Raw genomic sequence first — 22,207 nt, forward strand, 5'->3', positions numbered from 1 at the left:
AGAGTAAAGGCAAACCTTCCCATCACCATCTACTGTATCAGCTGCATCATTGCTGCGCCCCCTTGTGTCTGAATTAAATATGACAACTGATGTGAGTGAGATGCCCATATTGAACTTTATTCAAGGAATTTTCTTGACTCTAGCAAAACTTTACAGAATTAAACTACCATTTGCTGGTAATACCAGAGCCACGAGTGCACACTGTATGTTCTGAGTTGTCAAAATCTTCTGATTAAACACAAATACAGCAGCATATTTTTCATTTCTTCATTAATTTCCTCCCTGCTTTATGTATACTGGATTACCCCTTTCCACAATCTGCACCACCTCTTGCCACTTCTGTCGATGAGTGAAATACTGCATTTCATTTATTAATGGGCCCAATAACACAAGCCAATAAGGCCCATTATCCCTGAAAAACCCTTTTTACCTCTGCAACGCTTATTTATTTAATGATGAAGCTGCATTGCATGCTCCCTTTTTAAAAAGTAAGTATGTTGTACAAATATATGTGTGTGTGTGTAAACTTGGACAAATGATAATTCTCAAAAATGACATTAAATATTAATTTATTTCATAGATACAAGTCCAAAGTATTGCTATAATACAGTTGTGGGCCTATAAATCTCATCAAATCACAGATTTGTAAACTTCTGAAGGCATGTGGAGAAAAAGAAGACAGTCGACATAATGTACAGCACGGTCACTATTTACCTCCAGCATTCATAACCGTCTAGAACGGGCGTTAGCTTTGATAAAACCCTGCAAAGATGAAATATACATTCTGTAGAGAAATGACACAGAGACACATGAAAGGTCAAGAACCGCAAACGGTTTGGAAACGTGTGATTCCAGCACATCTGTCGGTCAGCTGGCAGCTACAGAGAGCAGAGAACATTAAAACATGGAAGCCATCTCGCTGAAACAACAAACCGAGCAAATACTTTTTTTGTCATGGATATGCTTGTTTGACATAAACATACACAAAGGATAAAGAATAAGTTAATTATTGCAAAATCAATTAAACATAATGTTTCTAAGTGTATGACACTCTGTATCACTCAAGCATATTTGAATGTCTCCACAGATGAATTGGCTTTTTTCACATTTCCTGAAACCACAATGGCTCTACATAATTGCATGATTTGGAAACGACAGCAGACTATTCTTTTTGCCGTAGCTGATTAAATTACAAGACAATTTATTTCGTCGGGGGTCCTGCCGCTCAGAAATGTGAACATCTGCACAAAAAAATCCAGCATCCAAGAGGAGAGGTCAAACTGAAGCTCCTTTTTCTAACCACTGTTGTTGAACGAGCAGCAAAGTGGACAGCGACAGGAGAAGAAACAGCTTTATAGTGTTTTCTATTAACACAATGGCCGCATGATCTAAACACCCATCAGCACACACTGTGTCCCCCTCTGTTGACGATGGGACTTCTATAAAAGAACCAGCAGTTTGGCGCATTTAGTTTGACTCAGAAGGGAAAGTCACAGAGGCACGGAGTGATGCTCATGCAGCTGAAACTGTTACTGCTTGTAGTTTGTGTAACATTTCCACTGTTGTGAGTTCCTGATGTGTCGACACCGTGGGACTGGGAGGTCAAAGGTCAGAAGAAGCTGGCTGGACAGGAACCATCTCTCATGTCTCCTCACTAGAGAACAAAGAAAGATTACTTTTTCCTTTTGTCAGTTAGGTAACAAAGGACAACAGCTGGAGCTGAGTCAAACTAATAAAGACTTGGACGTTTACAGTGCAGACACACGTGGATTACTGAATGGGCCCACCGGGCACATGACCAGACACTGTTTGAGTAGGCTGATATTATTATTTCTCTTTGGAAAGTCAAACAATTCAGGCAAAAGTATCCTGATCACATTATCCACCTCTGACCCTTTCATACTGAGTTATCTGCCTATTAGAGGTCAGATTTTTTGCTTTTATTCTGTTCCTACATTACACACTACACATACATTACACAAGTAATTAGCCAATGTTAGAATTAGTAAAGCAAATTAAACACGTTGACAGCAGAAAGCTGAGGTTTATGGTGAGTTTAAACCAAAAGCTGGACTTAATTTATGGTTGACCTGCAGTGATGTCAGTGAAAAGATGAAAAACAACCCTAAGCAGCACAGTGGAGGGGAGGGGGGCTGCTAGAATATTCACATTTGATATTACAGTTTTTGCATTATTTCAATGATAATAATGCTTCACACACACATAGACTTTGGTGTGTGTGCATAAAATTACCGTGAAGCATAGAAAGTGGGCAGTGAGCACATCCAGCTGTGCAGAGCGAAGGTAGCATGCAACGGCAAAACAGGTGTAGTCCTTACTGAAGCTCTGCCTCCAGGTGTCAGGGCTCAGGTTTTAAAGACTGTGTCAGTCTGTCATGTACTGCAGCAGACCTCCTACTCGTAGGTAAACTGTCATGTTTTGAACATGCAGTATATTGAGTAGCCTGTTTTACCTTCAAATGGATGTTTGTCTGATGAAGACCTTGTCAAAACGTTGCCTTTTTCTGCTCTTGGAAGCTTGATATGTTCAGCGTTTGGACTGCCACGCTGCATCCTTAGCCAACGTGAGCAACATTACCGCTGACCAGTTTCCAAAACATCCTGCGGTGTGTTTTTTTTTCTACCCTTCAGGCAGCAAGTGATTTCCACAGACAGGCAGGTTGTCGATCAAGTGGAACATCAACATGGATAAAGGACAGATTGACTTGAAAAATGACCACGAAACAAAAAATGTAATGCTCAAGCACATTTTATAGATATATGTGCTGATACTGACATAACTGACAACCAGTGTCTGCCTGAAAGGAGGGAAACAGATATTCCAATATTTAAAACAATAAGACAGCTTTGGAAGACGCTCAGCGGTGATGTAAAGAGTATGTGATTAGTAATTAAAACATGCAAAAATGCTGTTACGGTCCTGAAAAAATACTATCAATGGGATCATGGAGAAAAGAACATTCCTGTCCACACAATCTAGACTGGACCTGAGCGTTCAAATCATCCCTCTGACCAGTTAAACATAAGTCAAGAAGACAAATGGCTGTTAGGTGTGTTCAAGGCCTCGATTTCACTGCCGCCCTCACTATAGTTTTTGAATCTCGCTTTCTTCTGTTCGAGGCTCTGAGAGCAGATTAACTCCGACGTCTGCAGGCTTCCCACAGAGCCGGAGTACAACTGCTTAATGTGGGCTGAAGAACGGCTTCACATAAGCCTGAATGAGGATTTTATGGTTACGTAAGAAAAGTGCTGTAGAAGAGGAGATTCGTGGAGGTTTCTCTGGCCGACACAGACGTAAGGGCTGAGGGGGGAGAGCAGGGGGCAGGACTCGGTTGAGTAATACAGTAATAAAAATGATGCTGAAAGCTGATTCATTTATTTCAAGCTGTCTTGATTACTGTAACACATTATTTACTGTCCTGAAAAAACACTGAGAGGCTTCAGCTCATTGGAAACGCTGCAGCTCGTTAACCAGAACCGAGAGGAGAGAGCACATTAGTCCAGTTTTAGCTGCTTCCTGTAACATTCAGAATTGATTTTAAGGTCCTCCTTGTATACAAAGCCCTTAATTGACTAGGACAAAGTTACATCACCAACTCCGCCATTTATTATTAGCCTTCAAGAACACTGTGATCATCTGCTGCTGGTTTATTGGAGATTTCCAGCAGCAGCTGAAAGAGACAATCAGGGATGCAGCCTTTGTCCATTACGCCCCAAAGCTCTGGAACACCTACAGATATCAGGGAAGCAGCTCGCTGAATATTTTTAAAAGAAAACCAAAAACTTATCTTGTCACTTCAGCCTTTAACTAGCTGTGACTTCCTCATACAGGTCTGAAACTTCTGCAGTTTGCCTCACATTTCTGTACTGCTGCACTTCTTTTAAATAGCTGTATTTTACTTTATGCTATGTACTCTATTTCTAACTTTATTTTAATACTATTATTCAGTGGTTGTATTTTACATAATCCATATTTTCATCTTATTTTTTCTTTTATTAATACTATTTTCAAATGTTTTTTTCCTTCTTGTGGTTTCCTTCTTGTAAAGCACTTTGAGCTGCATTTCTTGTATGAAAGTTATAAAACAAATGAAGTAGATTATTATTATTATATTGTTATAATAATTAAAGGCGATACAGGACAGCAGTGTGGCCTGAGCCAGGAGCTACCACCACCACCAAAAAAACCAACAAGCTCCCGTAAGACATGGCAATTTGCATGCTGGGACAGTGGCAAACGACAGGCAGGAAGGTGTAAGCATGTATGGACAGTCAGGTCTTTTGCACAAAGGCTTCACTTTTGGGTAATTCAGAGAAGTTTAATAATAAAATCATTAGAATAGTCTACGGATGTCATTTGCTGCTTACAGTTTATGGATGCTGGGACACAAACGACTGATCAGCTCCAGCTGGGTGGCCTGAGACTGTGTGACACTGAAAATGGTGAGGTCCCAACAGAAATCAGAGAGACTAAAACAGTGTTTTAGTATTTTCATGGGATTTGTTTGACAATAAGATAAATGAAGACTCACTCCAGCCTTAACCGTTAACACCTTTTAACTGAAAAAAGTAAGCAGCTGGTATAAAATGAAGCATCTCCTACCAAGTAGACGTCCAGTTCGGAGTCTGATTGGCTCCTGCTGAGAGACGACAGAGGATCATCCAGAGCAATCGTTGAACTGGAGGCTCGTCGGTCTTCACTGCAACATAGAGCGACAGATAAATACGGTGTGAACATGAGAGTTTGAACAAATCACAGATGCTGTTGTTTTTCTGCTGAGTCTCAACTTCAGTCCCCCTTTAGCTGAATCAAGGTGGAATTTCAAAGCTGACACATGAAGTACCTGTTTCCAAGGTCCATGTCATCATTTCTGCTGGATTCCAAAGAAACAGCAGAAGTTGGCAGGAGATCTGGTTGATTGGAGGAACTGTAAACTGTTGCAAAAAGCAGTTCCTCAATCAGAAATATGAAATGGCACACAACCCCTCCTCAAATGACAACAAAACATCTGCCTCTGTATGATGCATTCATACAGCTTACAGTTTCCATCCAGGTTGTCCATGCTCTGGGCCTTCTTCTCCTCCTTCTTCTCCTCCTTCTGTGGGGACAGAAACTCCTGAGAGGCCGACTTCACGGCATAGACCGAACCCTTCTTCCTCTTCGAAGATGCTCCTCTTAAAGCTGAGAGGTGCAAAGAAAAGAAGGTGTTAAATATATGCAGGATACGGAATGCAGGAGTTGTTGGGTGTTAGCGCGGCGACTTACGATGAATCTTTTTAAATACGGTCGAGCCCATGAACTTCAGAAATCTATCGGCGTAGAAGCTGGGCCTGTGAACTGACACCGTGTCCTGAAAAGCAAACAATGCTGTCAGACACACACACACACACACAGGCATTCACTTGTGCATACTGTGTGCATGTAGTTGGACATGCAGGTAAGGAGGAGCATGTGAAGTGACATACCCCATCATGCACAAGAGCTTTCCAGGAGTGTTCCATCTTCTTAATGAACCTGAAAATTAGAATAATAAAAAAAAAACATTCCACTTATTCCTTGTTTCATTATAGTAATCTTACTGTATGTCAGTGGAGCCTGGAGTGAGCCAACAGAACAATACTAGACTTTAAACCAATCTGTTTATAAATTAAACCAGCTAAAACTTAAATTATCATGGAATGCAAACAGTAAATGATAAACGGAGAGATGGATGATGGCAGGCAAACACAGAAGTAAACAGAGTAAAAGAGCAAATTTAAAATTTAAAGCTTCTTCCTATTTATTTTGTGGTTCCAAATTAAAATGTTATTTCTAGGAAACAAAATTAAGCAAAACACAATGTATTTCAATCTTTGTTTCACTCCGAGCTTTTAATTTAATTTCATTGTCTGTTTCATAACTGGCTTTAAAAATGTTTCGGTTATTAAATGATAATAATCAAACACTGAAAAAAGTCTCAATGCGTCTGTACACATTACAGAGGAACTGTATGTGTTTGTGTTGCATTGTGTGCTCACCTGTAGGACTGAAGGATGTCGATGAGTCCTAAAAAGATCAGGAGGTTCTCATCTTTATGTTTGGCAGGAATTCCACCCAATCTGAAAACAAAGACGTGTTACAGGTCCGGTGTGGTGTGGAGGGTTTAGTGGCCTCTAGCAGTGAGGCTGCAGATTGCAACCGTCTGCACACCCCTCGCTCTCCAAGCGTGTAGGAGAATCTACAGTGGACCTGTTCTCTACGTATTTATGAAGGGCTCATTCTAAACTAACGAAAACACAACCATTCTTAGTTCCATGTGATTAATCCCCTGGTGATAATGAACATGATTATGAATTTTTAAACAATGTTACACTTTTAATAAAGCTAACTAACAGACCAGCCTCCATTGGACTATTTTAGTGAGACAGTTGAAGTTGTTTGACAGTGAGTTTTTGTTCATGGGGAAGCAGATGAGACTTTTGGATGGAGATATAAGAAATAGAACATGCATAGAATTTTGCCAAGCAGACTGTTACCAAAAGATAGCTGTCTTGACTTTACATATTGAAATGCTTTTTCACACAGCACAAAACCCTCTCTGGCTATGACCGAATCTCAGGTGGTGGCAAAAAGATCTCCAATATAAAAGCAAGCTATGAGCTCTTAGCAAAAAGTTTTCTCACGTGTTGTCATCGGCCACCGGTTCAGGGTCCTTCACGCTCCCCTGGATTGACTCGAGGGCAGTGGAGTAGAGGACTTTCTGTCCTCTCCTGCTGTCACATCGGCTTCCTCTGCTCAGCGGCTTCCGGTCCAAAACGTGAATCCCCAGCAGCAGACTGTAGTCCATGATCTTAAAGCTCTCCAGGACCTGACCAGAGACGGACACTGAACATGAACAACTCCTAGACTCTGAAACTGAAAATACAGGTAAATTAAAGCGACGCACGTGACAACAGCTGTCGTTAATTATAATAATTTCTTTATGTCATTAACTGGGAAAGTTTTAGCCACTCTAGATGAAATTTGGTGCAGCCGTTCATTGTCCCTGGTGGAAGAATCATGCAGTTGTGCAGCACTTTTGTCAAACTACTGACAAACTAATGAAATTCCCGTCAGCCTTGGATGTACTTTGTGTTTAATGCTAATTAGCAAATTTTAGCAAAAGCACTGAACCTCAATCCTCTGACCAAACACTGATGTCATGGGGTAAGAGGCCCTAATACACTAAACGGGGCCGCACAAAGAGGCCCAGTGAGAACTCGTTACAGCCGGTCTGTGCTCCAGAGTCCAGCTGCTCAGCCTGATCATATGAGTCAGGTGCTTCGCTCTGCTGGCCGTTAATCCTCCATCAAGTGGTCACTGTTGTTTCACACTAATGAAACAACAGGCAGGCGCTAATGAGGTCATCATAACAGCTCGAGACTCATTGAAGTGCGCTGTCATGGTTGCATAATGTTATCCAAGGGGCGGTGGTCACTGGTTGCATTCAGCTCAGGCTGTGTGGAGAGAAACTTTAAGTGATTTATCCAGCAAAAACTGGTTTCAGTGTCTCAAACTTTCCTCTGTTTTTGGGTTTTGGGCTGTTGGGCAAACTAAACAAGACATTTGAAAACGTCACGTTGGGCTTTAGGAATTTGTGACTGCCATTATCACAAATTTTTGACGTTTTATAGAAAAAACAATTGATAATATTGGTAATGAGAATAATAATAAGATGCAGCCCTTGTCTTTTTTCAAATAACATAATGATATGGACTTAAACACCTTGATACTGTCTCTAAACTGAGCATGCGACCTGCAGATTTTTCCTGTTGGTGACACACCTGAGGCTGCCCACTCTGTATGCTTATTCTCATTATCCTGCTCCCCAGAGGAGGAACCCTTTGACTTTAATGACCTATGATCATACCTGTCGCACCACTCTCAGGTCTAATGTTCAGTTTGAGTAACTATATAAGAAATAATCCAGAACATCAGCTATAAGGCTGTTTTACTACTGTTTTTAGAAATATGTGGATTCATTATATCCGATTTTGCTTGTGAAATGAAGAAGGATCACATTCTCTGTGATTGCTTGAATTTGAAACACCCTGAAATATGATGAGATTTTACCTGGATTACCAACCCCATGACCCACTGCTAATAGATATAAAATCTTTGTGTGAACATACCCGACAGTCCCTCTGCAGGGTCTTCATCAGGGCATTGTAGGTGTCCGAGTCGAAGTGCAGGCCCTCGTGCATCTCCTGGAAGTCCAGGTCTTTGAACGTGGGCGAGGGCTTGGCGCGCTCTTTGCGCGAGGCTCGCCGTTTATACGAAGAACCCTTCAGGTCGTACTTGTAGTGCATCTTCATGGCGCGCGGCAGCACATTGTTCATCACCACCACGCGGATGGTGGCGCCGCTGCACTGGATGCAGTACAGGCCGTAGAACTTTGGCAGCAACGTCCTCGGATTCTGATTCAGATTCTACAATAACAGAGACAAGGGGATAAAATGAGGACAACATCTTTATATTCATACAGACTTCTCTGATGCTAGTCTTTTTCTTGTTATCATGTCAAACCATTAAACAAGTATCATAAGAGAAACTGAATTCATAGTCCTACTTGCTTAATTGGGCTATTAATATGGTTGTAGGTCCATGGAAAAAAAAAAAAAGACAAAAAATCACAAACAAACAAACAAATTGCAAAGGGTCAGGTCTCACAGCTGAACAGCAAATTATCTGTAAAATTCAAACATTGCTCAGGAACAACTGTGTGCAGTGTACCAACAGAACCTGTCCAACACCGAGCTGGTGGTTAGAGGAGAACCTGAACGCCAACCAGCTGCATGGAAATGGAAACTTTAGGACAGTAAATAAAAAATGTGCTCTCTAACATACGGTCACATCCAGATGTTTCTCAGTGACCTGGGCCTGATATAAATGCACATATACCTCAATAACCTCAGTTATTGAAAGGTGGCTTTGTGATGATGTCACAAATGTGTGATTGGTCTCACTCCTACTTTGAACAGACTCGAATATGTGAGCATCATTTTTTTCTTTTACTGAACTCCACAGGGAACCTTTGTGTCCAAGCTTTCACCTTTAGCAGTTTGGCAAGTCTGTGTGCTGGTGTGCATGTAAACGTAGCAAGAGTTTGAACGAGGGGCTCACCATGTAGTAACCAGGAAGCAGCTTTTGCAGGAACTCTGCCTCTTTATGCTGCACCGTCTTAATGATGAACTCGTCGTCGCTGGTGAGGTAGAACCAGGAACTGCTGGCGCCGGGGTTGGACAGCTCGATCAGAGGCTCGTTGCAGATGGAGTACTGAAATTCAGAATCGTGCAACAATCTTAGGGTGAGCGAGTGTTGCAATCAAACCAACCAACGCCGCCACATTGTGCTGGGTCAGAATGACGACGGTGTGAATCTTCGCACTAACCAGATAGTCGTCCGGTTTGATGCCAAACAGCTCTCTGAAGTAGCGGAAGGCCAGCGGTGCGTACGTTTTCAGGCGAAAATCTGGGAAGTGATGTGCTGGCGTCAGGTTGCTGCCCTCACTGGAGAACATATTGAGTTTAAGAGTCAGTTTAAGAAAGTGATGTATGTATAAAAATGATGCTTCAGGCCTTTTTCACACAAGACAGTCTGATATGTCACAATACAGTGAATGATGGTTGAATTCCATCTTCATGTCAGCTCACACTGCTGTGACTTACTGAGATACATAGAACAGAGTCGTTGTTAATGTTACTATGAGGTCAAAAATGTCTGCTGAGAAAAAGGACTATTGCTGAAATGTGCGGTTTTCTACTAAACCATTTCCTAAAGTGATGTTCCTTATTTGTCTTGACATCAATACAAACCAGTCTGCTGCTCCACCTGCATTTTTGAAGTTTAACAAAAAAGTGTCCTTGTAATATCCTTGAAATGATCTTATAAAATAAAATAAAGCATTAGCTAGTATTTTTGTAATGGTTAACAGTATTTTGTGGGTCTATGCTCTTCACTCCGTTTTATAAATATCAGTTCATTTGTAGAACCGTTTGTGAGGATTAAACATGATTTTGTGTTGGAAATTAGTTGAAAGAGCTGCTGCTTCACAAAACCAAGTTGGCTCACTTGCAGCGTATTTTAATCTTTAGGATTCACTGTGTTGACCAGGTGCTTGGAGCATTGAGCAGGATGTGCCCTGCACAGTGAAAATGTGTAAAAGTGGGAATACCTGGGCAGGAAAACGCTCTCCACCACTGAGAAGTCCTGCATGAGAACATCTCTGTCGGGTTTGGAGCTGAGATTTCCCACAGCGTAACCGATGCCCAGCTGGATGGCTCCTTTCAGGGCAGACGCCGTGGGCTAACAAACGTGACAGGGAAGGAGAAAGCATATTTGTTTAAAAAAGAATCAATCAGTCAGCAAAGGTTGCTAACCTTTCACCAAATTCTACTGAAACCTGCCAAACAGTTTTCAGCAGCACTAGCAGCGTGGTTCAAGGGACGGCGATGTTGGTCGGTTGATCTCAGCAACTGCTTTACTTCCTCTTTTTGTTTACTGTCTGTTAGCATCATATCTAAACAGGACCAAGAGTCTACAGCCGTCCGAGCACCTCTGAGAGACTGTACAGCACGTACGCATGGATTCACCCCACCAACTGTACACTGGCTGTACAAAGATAAGATCTGCAACAGAGGATTTATAAAGCAAGCTTTTTACCTGACAATAAGGTAAACGATGCAGGTGAGGTTGGGAACATTGATATGTGTCCCAACCCCCAACAGAGTCCTTTCACTAAACATTAATAATAGTAATTAGGATTCATCCTGTGGGGACTCGAATGTACAAATTTCATGGTAATCCCTCCAGTCGTTGTTAAGGAACAACAGGTCTAGAGGAAAAGTCAGAGGAACCACCAAAGTCATCAGGATTCATCCTCTGGGGAACATGGCAAATTTCAGCACAATTAATCCAATATTGGCTCAGATATTTTAGCATGAACTTAAGTGCTGGACTAACTGACAGACCGACATTTGCTTCCCTAGACTCACCTGTTGCTAGAAACATTTCAGTTAATCCATCAATTCATTTATTACCAACAGAGAATCGTTAAAATCAAGCGTTTAAAACAAACTGTTTTGATGGTATAATAAGACTAAAACAAACTCTTCTTATCCACAGTCAAAAAGTACAGTGAAAAGACTAAAGCATGAAGGCAAGTAGAGGAAAAACGTGTTATTTTTCGTTGAGCTTATGTAGGAATTCTCCTCCAACAAGCTGAACTGCAGTGAAATCTGTCTGTAAGCCAAAAACTGAATCTGATCAAGCTCATCTCTATTCTGTTGCCTTCATCACCCAACAGCTCTGTTATGCAACACAGCTGACTAACAAAAGCACATTTAGCTGCAGCTATGATTTGGCTCTTTGTCTTCCTTTAACTGAAATGCTATCTGGTTATTTTCACCATGATGGAATTTCAGGATTTCGACATGTTGACGGCAACATACCTTAGCTTTTTCCTCCATAGTTTTGAACAAAAACTGTGAGCAAATATGTTTTTCTTGTTTGAAGTAAATACTGAGAGCTTTTATTCATTGGAATTAGGCTTTGCATACATAGAGTATGTGTTTTTTAAGTGGTATGAGTCCAGTCTGATGAACTTGCCTTTTGTTTTGTATGTTTGAATGACTTTACACAGTCGTTTTTAGTTATTAATATCTGAAATGATGTTGTTATAGTGAGTGTCACTGTTTTCCAAACGGAGGATGTTTGAGATCTTTCCGACCTTGAAAAGACTTTGATGACCAGTAATGACGTGTGCTTACCTTTTTATGATCCTTTGACGCTTTAGAGGTTTTGGTTCCTCTTCCCATGCTGTCGGTTGACATCTTTTGGACGGAGAGAACTCGATCAGAGGGAAGCTCAGGTGTCGTTCCTCCAGCTGAGGCCAACTGACTTCCTTTCTTCCCCTCAGTGATGAACGACCAGGCGCAGTGATTTACCTTGTATGAGCTTTACTGACACTGTGTCCTCCAGGTGCGCTGCCCCTGTAGAGAGGAAAGGAGTTGCACAATTTGTGGCATTTGCATGGATGTCAATGCAAAGCACAGGTCAGCGGGTGAAAAGCTGCACAGCTACGACCAAGCTGCTTTAGCATTTCAGGGCTTACAACAATCTCTGCCACAGTTTGTCTAACGCAAATTTTCCCTACTCCGTGACGCCTTTCATATGACTTACAGAGCCTTCAAAGGTGCAGACCTTTCTGTCCGCGGCACTGCTGGTTCTGAGGGACCACCAGTGTTTGTCAGAGTCTTTAGCTCCAGAATCCCTCACAACAACCCTTAATCCTAATTAAGAAGGATTGGAAAACCATTACACGCCAAATTCTTCTGTTTCATAAGAGTAGGCAAAGGGGACTCAGTACTTTCTCCCTTTATTTATATTTTCTCTAAACCCCCCCCTCCAAAAAAAAAAAAAAAAAATGATGATCAAAAGAGAGAACTATTACCACACTGCCTCATGAAGGAGCAGCTGTGGTCACTTGATGCTGCAGAACATTGCCAGGAAACCCACTTTTCAAGCGTTTACCCTGATCATACATTTACAGTAGGATTGATTAAATATAATTCAAGACACTGATGGAAATTAATTTTAACTGAGGTTTCTCAATAGTTTTCTGTTCTAACTATTGGAAACATGGGAGCAGCTCCTGAAAGGTTTATTCACATTATTACATATAACCAGAACATGATATTTTATTTTAATTGAAAATTGAATTACAAAACAAACACAACAAAAATGGGTTGTGATTAACAGCATTTGTCTACTACATGAAATGTGGCAATCAGCATTTTAACGACAACAACCAAAAAGCTCTGCAGACTTCTGCCAGTGGATTAGTCATAAAAACTGTGAAATTATTATTATTGTCAGTCTGGCCTATTGATAAACTGCATCCATAGAGAAGTAATACAGTGGAAACTAACCAGAGGAACCAATATTTGCAGTTGAAATGTACTTATTTTGTTCTGTAAATGATTTAAACAATGTAGGAAAATAGAAAAAAATATATAATTTATATACTGAAATTCTTATATATATTTTATGCATGCTACCTGAACCTACTGGCATGCTAATACTAGCATGCTACTCTGATGCATTTTTACATTTAAAAAATGATATGTATTTTGTATGTGTTTTCCCATAACCCATACAGAATCTAATTTATGGCAATATAAGTGAACAAGTGTACAATGATGCACCATTTAAGCAGTCCATTTTATACAGTACTGCAAGAGATTGAGAAATTTCTCCTTTGACATGATTTAATATAATAATAGAGTCACAAAATTTGAATTTAAGTCACTTTCAGTTTTAACATCACCTACTAGCAGCTTTCTTTGTGAATCCATTGCCAAAAATGATGAACTGAGTCTTAAATCCAGAGATAGTTTGTTTAAATCAAACCAAATCTTTTGAGGTTACTGTTATTTTTGCGCAGCATCATTCAGTTGTTTCATATTATTCATACACAATTAATTTGTTTGTCTGCAGCCAAAATGTCTTTTTGTGTACAAAGTGAACTTGCAAACTCTAGCACATATCCTATCAGACAAGCCTCTGTTTATTTTAAGAACTGCCTCAGGATGTGGTATTGTGGTCTGACTTGCGGGGAATGAAACCGTTTCATAAGCATCATGACGAGAGAGCTTGTTTCTCAAGGATTTGCCTTGCAGTTCTCCAGGTCGTTTGCATATTTTAATTGGAGGCTGAGGAGTTTGAGAAAGCTGCTAAAGATTATTCCCTTTTAAAAACATACTTTGTGATCAGTGGTTAGAGTAGTGAATGGGGTTAATTATATGTATGCAGAGTCTTTGACAGGCCATTTCAGGTTTCCTCTGTGGCACTGAACATATCGAAAACATGTGGTGTAACAGCACAACGTGGGCACGGCATGTTGGATTAAGCATTCGTACTGTAAGTGCATTAGTTTGCATTCTGCAGGGTTAGAGGGATTAGACTGCATGACTTTCCATTCAAAACAATGGCTAAAATAAATTCTTAGTCAGCCTAAATGCTTATAACACTAATAATAAACGAGATTTCCAAATAATAATTCATAAAATACAAAAAATAATTCTGTCATTTGGTAAACTGTAGACCTAAAGGGTTCGAGTTCAATTCCCACCTGTAAAAACCATAATAAATACAGACCTGCAAGGGGTTTGATAAGAAATTGTTCAATCACTGAAAGGTATTGAAATATGTTTAGGCCTATCTGAAGACATGGATTTAACCTGCGGGTTCACACACGCTCTGAAGCTTTCTACACAAATCATTTGTTTTCGTGTGTGTGTGTGTGTGGTCTTTATAATTTTTCTTTACATCAGAACCTCTCTTACAGAGACTGTGCGTGCACTTGAGGAGCAAAAATGAATACCACAGTTATCAATACTTCACAGCTGACACCAAAAACCATTAGGAGGCCTGATTAAAAGTTTTCTATACTGTCACAAGGTTCTAGCAGATATATTATGTAATTCTGTGCTTTCTGCACTTAAGGTGACAGCTGTACATACATCTGTACCTATATGTATTGCCTGGATGAAGTCTTTATTATCCAAAGGTTTCTATTTAAGTTTATATTATCATGGCAAGTCAACTAATAACTCAAATCCTAAAATATCAGCCTCAAGGTGGCATGAGAGGAAAAGTCATTAGGATTGATCCTCTGGGAACCACGACAGTGTGAGCCAAATTTCATGCCAATCTATTCACTGAAATATTTTACAACGAGTCAAATATGTCTCATATCTCAAGGTGGCGCTGCAGGAAAAGTCAGGGGACTGCCACCGTCAGCAGGATTACCCTCTGAGGACCACAGACTTTCATACATGGCAATCCATGACATAGTTGTTGAGATATCTGGTCCAGTTATGTAGTCCAAAGTGGAGGACCAACCGACAGACTTCCTGTCATGCCAGTAGTGTGGCAGAAGGTTTTCATAGAGGCCAGCAGTTGTAATTTATGTCATTAAATACAGGCTGATCTGTAGCAGTTAATAATAATGTAAACAGAATTATCATGCCATTAAAATAGTTGAGTTGGTAGCTTATGTATAGGTTATAAATACCACAGTCTGTAATTGTATACACTTTGCATTATAGTGAACAGTCTGTCAATTAGGCTAGACTAAGCATCAGAGACACCTCTCAGTACAATGCCATGTAACACAACAGCACAACACACGGCCTCCAAACTGACCCTTAAGTTTAACTAACACCTCTTGAAAACACGCCTTCAATGAAAGGTGGACATTCTAACCTCTGTCACAGGTCTGAAGTGTTGCACATTGAGCTGGGTGTGCCGGCTGTCTGCTGTTATGTAACTCAGGTGAACTCAGGTGAATATTTAAACCTGCACACTCTCACACAACATGCACACTGCGGCTCTTTTGCATGCATGTAAACGACGACAACCCCATCCAGCTCACTGCAGACGTTTTGCTTTCTGTCACTGACTGAAGGGAAGTGGAGCTGATTTCCTCTTGCGATACCATCACCGGCTCATCTTCCTCTCGGGCGCCACACAAGCAGCCTTTATGGGCTGCGTGGCACTATTATTATCAATATTAATAATTCACAACAGGAGGTAACCGGCTACGAACCCACAGCTGCGTGGAATTCACAAGGAAACAGATAAAAGTTCAACAAGTGGCTCCATTCTCACTCCTTTAGAATAAAGCTGACAGGAAGTGAACGCTCTCTGCTTTCTTACCTTAACAGGCATGGTCGTGTGAAGCTGGCAGTGAATGCAGGTCAGCGAGGCAGCGATGTTGTGTGATGTAAACTCTGTGGCAGACTGACTGACTGTGGTGAGATGAGGAGCAGGGCGCTGCAACAACAAGAGCATCCTCACCACTTCCTCTCTCTCTCTCTCTCTCTCTCTCTCTCTCTCTCTCTCTCTCTCTCTCTCGCTGTGTGTGTGTGTGTGTCTTTCCACCCACCTGCTGTATTATTCCCTAGCACCGATGAGTCAGACTGAGTTGTTGTTTTTGATATTGCATTTAGTAGTCCGTGGGAGAAAAATGTTGCAAGATCAGCGCCTTTCTGACATTATTCCATAAAAACAAACACGCTATCAGCTTATAAAAGACAACGCAAATGCAAATGTAAAGATGAAGTCAGTGGTTCCCATCTTTTCTGGCTTGTGACACTTTACAGTAAAGCCAAATAGAAATATTCTCAATTCAATTCCACCACAGAGACATTTTACATTGTTCATTTACAAAACTGCGAGGCCCAAAGAAGTGAAAATACACAGCAAAGATTGCAGAAAAGACCAAAATCTGAATACAAATTTGTGCTGTTTTTTTTTAGCTAACTAAGTAAATAGCTAAATACAGTTATCTAATGAGCTAACTGTAAGTGGTTACAACTAGCACATCCTCCAACAGCTACAACAGTAAAATGCTGTTTCTAAATTGATGCATCAGTTTTAACAGCCTACTGATGCAATATACTGTAAAATAATATGTCAGACATTTTTATTATTATGACTACATGTTCAGCGACTTGAGTATTTGTTTATTTGTGCTCGATGGAGACCCTTTAGAGTCAAAATTTGCCAGCTTCGCCCGATACAGTTTGGGAGCTACGATCCAGTGTGTGGATACTCTTTCCTTGCTTTCTGAGTGCAGCTGAACTTGTTTGAGGTCCTAGAAACTTAGGCAAGTTCAGTTGCCTTTATAAAACACAAATAACTTCATAACTGAACATTTGGAAGGCTTATAGTGTATTGCTGTATTTTATGATGAATGTTATGATGAGCAGTTCCTCCTTCTCTTCCTCTCATCTATTTCCCCTGTTTGCTCTCTTTCTGCCTTTTTTCCCACAGTATGTCCGTCTATATATAGTGCACCTCTCTCTTCCTCTTTAAATTCAAATTAGCTTCAGCGACACAAATATGCAATATGTTGTACACATGCTGCATATTGTGGAGGCATAAAGATGTGCCGTTCCAGGCTGCTCATTGACCCCCTTATTTCACCCCCAAACAGGCTGAGACCAGTGCTCACTTCGGGGTGGCACAGTCAAATTGTGAGCGCCAAACAAACTGACCCCAGAGCAGAGCAGGGCAGAGGAAGAGACACATCGCTGGCGTATGATATGAAAGGAGCTTAACGAGCCCTGCAGTACTTTGAGTGGACAAATGACCCCTCAGACACAACGTCAGTGTTTGCCTCTGAGCTCTAGGGGGTGCTGTTGCAGCTCTGGCACACCTGCCAGACTTTCCAGTTCTACAACAATCACTTCATCTTCTCACATATACACTAACACTGCTCTGTGGTAATAATGTGCACTCATCTGAGCTGTTCCTGTTGATTGCTGAGAATTCACATTTTCTTCCCCCACTTTGTTTGCCTTGTTGTTGTAGTTCCTTCCTCATTTTTTTTTGCACTCGATTTTGCATGGCTGTTTACTCCTGAGAGCAAATCTGTATTTCACACCCTTAGTCTCACCTCGTCTCTCTGCCTCTTTTTTTTTTCTCCACGGCTATTTGTCGTTTTTCCTCTAAGTGTGCCAGAGTTCGAGTCGCTGGAGGTTTGTTTGGGAACACCAGAGGGGACAGGCTGCCTGCAAGTCGACCGTCAAGATGACTTGAGGCCATCAGATATCAGCTCAGTCCTCCAACATTCAGCACACAACCTTTGTCATATTTGGCAGCAGTGTGAGGGCGCGGAGCTGCTGGTTTGGGTTTGCTGCTACAAGATTTCCTGTTTCTCTGTACTTTGCTGGGCATAGAACTAACGCTATCAGGATTTCTCAGTGAAGTTCCCCAAGGGATCAAAGAATGTAGACATACCTCATTATGTAATGCCTCTGAATCTTTTAGACTTCAACCCTTATGAGCAAGCTGAATACATGCACTGTATATACAGATTTGAAGAGTAGGTCCAAGCATGTTTTTTTCTCTTGATCCCAGTCTAGTTATTTTTTAATGTCAAAACTTTACACTGTTTTCATTTTTATGCCTTAAATGCATTTTGCAAGGCTTTTGAATTGCCCCTGTGTATGAAATGTGCTATAAAAATGAACAGTGAGCGAAAAATGTGTTTGATAGATTAATAACTCTGCTTTCTGAAACCACAGTAAAACCAGCATCAATGCTTTCAGCTGATTAGCTCTATAGTGTTTTGTATAATAATGAAATGGAGTGTGTGTGTGTGTGTGTGTGTGTGTGTGTGTATGGCAGGGGGCATGCAGTGTATTTACTCAACATATTTCCTTAATAGAGTACTCCACTGATTTTGCATTGCACTCCTATAACATCGTGTCGGATTAATGATGGACACTTAAAAAAAAGGAACAAAGCTAATTCCATGTTCTTCTTCTTTGTCACAACCTGGCACCTACGCTACCCACAATGCAACTCAACCACCAACAGTGAAAACCCGAGTTGCTAGCCTCAAGCACAGCTGAGGAGCAGCCTGCAGAGGTCTGCTAAGCTACCTCTTCTTACCTTAGCTTACCACAACTGACTCTGACTCGAGTGACATCACTTGAAGAACTGTATTAAGTTTACACAACTCCCTCTGGAGCCACACATACAGTTTTACTGGCCAAACCTGTAAAATGTCTTTGTATATAACACACACTGACTTGCCAAAAAATTGCAGTGTACAACGTCTAATAACTCCAGAGTGCCTTAAACCTGACCAATAAGGCCATTTAGATAAGTATGCCAAAAAACATGTGGTTATATCATTGTTGCGCTGCATTGCGTCATTTCACAGGAAGTAGACTGTGAACAACATGAACCACTTGTATAATCACAGGATATATTTTTACTTTTCTAATAACCTACTGAAAGCATCAATCATTGCCTTAACTGGACATGACTCAACGCTTCGACAAACAACCTCCATCATTCATATGAACTGTGTTCTTTTCCAAGTTAAATTAATTACACCAAAAGACATAAACAGGTTGAAACTGGATTATCAGAATGATTTATTTTTAGGTGATGGAACTCAGCTGTGCGTGTTGATCGTCTGAAGGTTCCTCTGACTTCAGTGTGCGTCTGTTTATTCGGGTGTGCACGAGCAAAGAATCTTCACGACGTGTTGAAGCACCGCCGTCAACCACAATATTGTGGAAGTCAGAGCCACAACATGGTGACTCAAGCAGAGGACAGTTTTCTTCCTGAACCATTGCCAAACAGAGGTCAGACGATAGTTTTCAGCACAGCCTGATGATACATTCGGTGTAAAGCTGGACACGCTTTTGTCGATCGTGGCACATCATTTGGTGAGTTTTAGTACAGATCACTCTGTAAGCTTTACAGTGTCATTCTCACTGAGAGTGGACCGCCTCAGAGTGGCTGTGTTGATGCAGCTGCGCTCATCAGACGCAGCCGGACTCAGGATCTGCCCTCGGTGCTGCAGGGAGCCTCCCAGACACCTACAGCAAACAGAGACAGGTCACAAATAAATGAATGCGCTAATGTTTAACCAGAGAGGACAGTAAGACTAATGAACAGCGTGCCCTGAGCGTCATATCACCAACACTAAAATCTATCAGAAAGCTGCAGTTTGATTTTAAGGAGCTTCTTGTCATAATTTTTTACTTTAACTTATCGTACATTTTACCTCACATACAGTAAATTATCTTATTTATTTGTTAATAGCTGTGTTTAAATGATCTGCTTTTAATTTTTTTTCTCTTTTACTGTTGATATTCCATTTTTTGCCTCTATCTTTTTATGCATATCAGTATATGTTAGCAAGTTGTATTCATCGTTTCAGATAAAATGTGCAAATAGAAAATAAATGACACTTTAGAAATACTTTACTGGACTCTAAAGAGACTAGCCTTCAGATATGATAATAATGATAATAATAATAATAATAATAATTTGAGAGTGTGTAAGAATTTCCTTTTACAAATGTTCTTTGACTTTGTTTTCGTTTTAGTGGATAAAGTGTAAGGATCAGAGCCAGAGGTAATGTACCTGCTTCTCCAGGTGGTCAATGTGCTGCAGGCGCCTGTCGATCAGTCTGTCTCGGGCTGAAACCTCTGAGGTCAGACTGGCGAGCCGTCGGGCCTGCATATCAATGATAGCCTACAATACAACAAAAACATCCGATGGCGACAACAGTTAAATCTGTCACGTCTACTGACAAACGTGTAAACTACAAAAGAGAAACTAGAAATTAAACATTAAATAAAGTTTTAGAAAATAAAATCAAGCAAAAAGCAAGCAATACTTTACATGAGCAGACGTTTGTGGACATCCCAGTGGTTTTTGGGTGTTTTTCCTGGTTTGGGTTTGTTCCAATGACCGGGAATCTTAATGCTTCATGATATTTTAAGCAATTTAAGCAAACTGAGCCCAGCTCAGAATCAGAAGTCTTGATGTGCCTTTGTGGTGGGGTCACTGAGACGAACACCTGTTTTTTTGCTCACCTTCACGGCGCTGGCGTCGAGCAGAGTTTGACCCCCGGGCCTCGGCTCGGTCAGGCTCTTCATCCTCTGGAGGATCCGGTTCATCTGGTGCTGCGTGGCTCCCTGCTCCGTCTGCAGATCCTCCAGCCCCCTCTGCAGATCTTTGGCCGCCTTCCACAGCCTGTCCCCCCTGGCTCTCAGTATCTGCTGGTCCTTCCTCACCTGAAGAACACAACATTATATCACATTATGCAGAGCAATATTTGTCACAGTATCTGTATGTGACTGATAGAGTATTCTACCCGGTGGTTTCCAGTGTTTTTCAATCAGTTTTCAGAAGCTGGCTGATATTTTAGTCAGTCTCTGTAGGACTTGCATTGACATTTTTTCCCAATCCCAATACACCATTAAATAGATGTCCCCGTCACTACAACAACATTTCACTGACTGCGCCAAATAACATTGTTCGTTTTATTCAATTATTTCCTTATTTTCTTTAATGTTTCTTAATTCTTGTTTTAAATTTGCACTTTATTAAGATTTAATTGGAATTTGTTGGAATTGTGTAAACAAATAAACAATTACAATTAAAATACATCTGTAGTTTCACAGCTGAGCATTCTTCAAACCAACAGAGATCTATTTCAAACTATAATGTCATGGTACATTACAATCATGGTCACATCAATAAATCACCAAATCAATCAATCAATCAATCAATCAATCAATCAATCAATCAATCAATCAATCATATTTCACACTTTATGCAGGTTAGTGCAGTTGAAAGTTTACAAATGAAACAACTGAATCGGTTAAAGAGAAACAGAGAAGAGAAAATCAGTAAGAGATTAAAATCCAATAATATCTGTGAAACATTTGGAAAGAGATTGAGAAAGAGCCACAAAGGCATGTTTTAAGTTCCCCCTGACATATCAACACTTTCAGTTTAACAGCATCAGTTTCTCACCAAATGAAATACAACTTATTTTAATATTTTACTTTAACATGAAGTTCTTAAACAAGAGGCTACAGATATATTATGTTACACTGTTCTGTGGAGAAATGTTCTATGGGAAAATTAATCTCAGGAGGTAAGGATTTCTGATTTCTGAAAAAAATAAACAATTCTAGAGCTAAATCAAGCAGTGGATTAACTGATTAAAAGATAATAATTGGCAGATTTGATGAAGAAAATGAATGTTCAGCTCTACCAACATCCAGAAATGAAGAAAATGCTGTGGGCCTGTGGGTGAGAAACCAGAGCAATGTTTTGATCCTCACCTGCCTGTGAGTGCGTCCGACCTGTAAACTCTGCTTTCGAAGGCTCTCCAGACTCTTTGTGGCCCCGTCCAGCTCTGCTGCAACCTGCTCTCCCTGCTGCTCCAGCCGCTTGGCATTCTCCTCCACCCCCTGCAGCAGGTGAGCCAGTCCCAGCGACAGCATCCTCAGCTGGGACGTGGGGACCTCACCTACCTCCTGCGATGTGGGGGGATCACCTGGTGGAGGGGTAGGGTGGGCCTGGCACAGTCCCACCAGCAAAACAGACAGCTGCAGCACGCGGCTCACCCTCATAGTCCAGGATTTCATCAGGTGGAAACTCTAAGTCCCTTTCTTCAGGTCTAAAGATCTAGAGCCTAAATCTTGTGAGCCCAGATCTAATCAACATATCAGATCTGTGGCTTTACACAGTGGCTGCTTAAAAGTGTCCTGATGTGCATCAGATGTCCCCCGAGGAGGTCTTAAAAGTGGTGAAGCGAAGGATAGAGGGATGGGAAGGA

The 22,207-nt window shown here is 41.0% G+C and overlaps 2 protein-coding genes across 3 annotated transcripts; both read right to left on the reverse strand.

The window, feature by feature from the left end:
* Positions 1 to 552: 552 nt before the first annotated feature.
* On the reverse strand, positions 553 to 15,871 carry pip5k1ba (phosphatidylinositol-4-phosphate 5-kinase, type I, beta a). Of its 2 annotated transcripts, XM_041960642.1 has the most exons (15): positions 15,760 to 15,871; positions 11,808 to 12,029; positions 10,214 to 10,344; positions 9,431 to 9,548; positions 9,163 to 9,315; positions 8,172 to 8,468; positions 6,684 to 6,868; positions 6,039 to 6,119; positions 5,487 to 5,535; positions 5,287 to 5,371; positions 5,062 to 5,202; positions 4,865 to 4,955; positions 4,624 to 4,720; positions 4,389 to 4,454; positions 553 to 1,654 (listed from the first exon to the last, which is right to left on the reverse strand). In XM_041960642.1, exons 2-14 carry the CDS (start codon positions 11,868 to 11,870, stop codon positions 4,392 to 4,394), a joined length of 1,554 nt encoding a protein of 517 aa, XP_041816576.1. In that variant the 5' UTR covers positions 11,871 to 12,029; positions 15,760 to 15,871; the 3' UTR covers positions 553 to 1,654; positions 4,389 to 4,391. The 2 variants fall into 2 exon arrangements, with proteins under 2 accessions (XP_041816576.1, XP_041816577.1); XM_041960643.1 differs by lacking the exon at positions 4,389 to 4,454.
* Positions 15,872 to 19,010: 3,139 nt separating this feature from the next.
* Positions 19,011 to 22,207, reverse strand: LOC121623521. Its single transcript, XM_041960811.1, has 4 exons — positions 21,711 to 22,207; positions 20,451 to 20,651; positions 19,996 to 20,106; positions 19,011 to 19,445 (listed from the first exon to the last, which is right to left on the reverse strand). Exons 1-4 carry the CDS (start codon positions 22,014 to 22,016, stop codon positions 19,389 to 19,391), a joined length of 675 nt encoding a protein of 224 aa, XP_041816745.1. The 5' UTR covers positions 22,017 to 22,207; the 3' UTR covers positions 19,011 to 19,388.

The sequence above is a fragment of the Chelmon rostratus genome, chromosome 19 (genome assembly GCF_017976325.1).
Source record: "Chelmon rostratus isolate fCheRos1 chromosome 19, fCheRos1.pri, whole genome shotgun sequence".
NCBI classification, from domain to species: Eukaryota; Metazoa; Chordata; class Actinopteri; order Chaetodontiformes; family Chaetodontidae; genus Chelmon; species Chelmon rostratus.

What these genes read in the sequence shown, in the direction of transcription:
- pip5k1ba (XM_041960642.1), bottom strand. Translation starts at nt 11,870, where the DNA reads ATGTCAACCGACAGCATGGGAAGAGGAACCAAAACCTCTAAAGCGTCA. An exon ending in GACATCCTTCAGTCCTACAG is followed by an intron (nt 5,536 to 6,038) that starts GTGAGCACACAA and finishes TCTAATTTTCAG; the next exon opens with GTTCATTAAGAAGATGGAAC. An exon ending in AAGCTCTTGTGCATGATGGG is followed by an intron (nt 5,372 to 5,486) that starts GTATGTCACTTC and finishes TTTGCTTTTCAG; the next exon opens with GACACGGTGTCAGTTCACAG.
- LOC121623521 (XM_041960811.1), bottom strand. Translation starts at nt 22,016, where the DNA reads ATGAAATCCTGGACTATGAGGGTGAGCCGCGTGCTGCAGCTGTCTGTT. An exon ending in TCGGACGCACTCACAGGCAG is followed by an intron (nt 20,652 to 21,710) that starts GTGAGGATCAAA and finishes TGTGTTCTTCAG; the next exon opens with GTGAGGAAGGACCAGCAGAT. An exon ending in TCGACGCCAGCGCCGTGAAG is followed by an intron (nt 20,107 to 20,450) that starts GTGAGCAAAAAA and finishes GTTGTATTGTAG; the next exon opens with GCTATCATTGATATGCAGGC.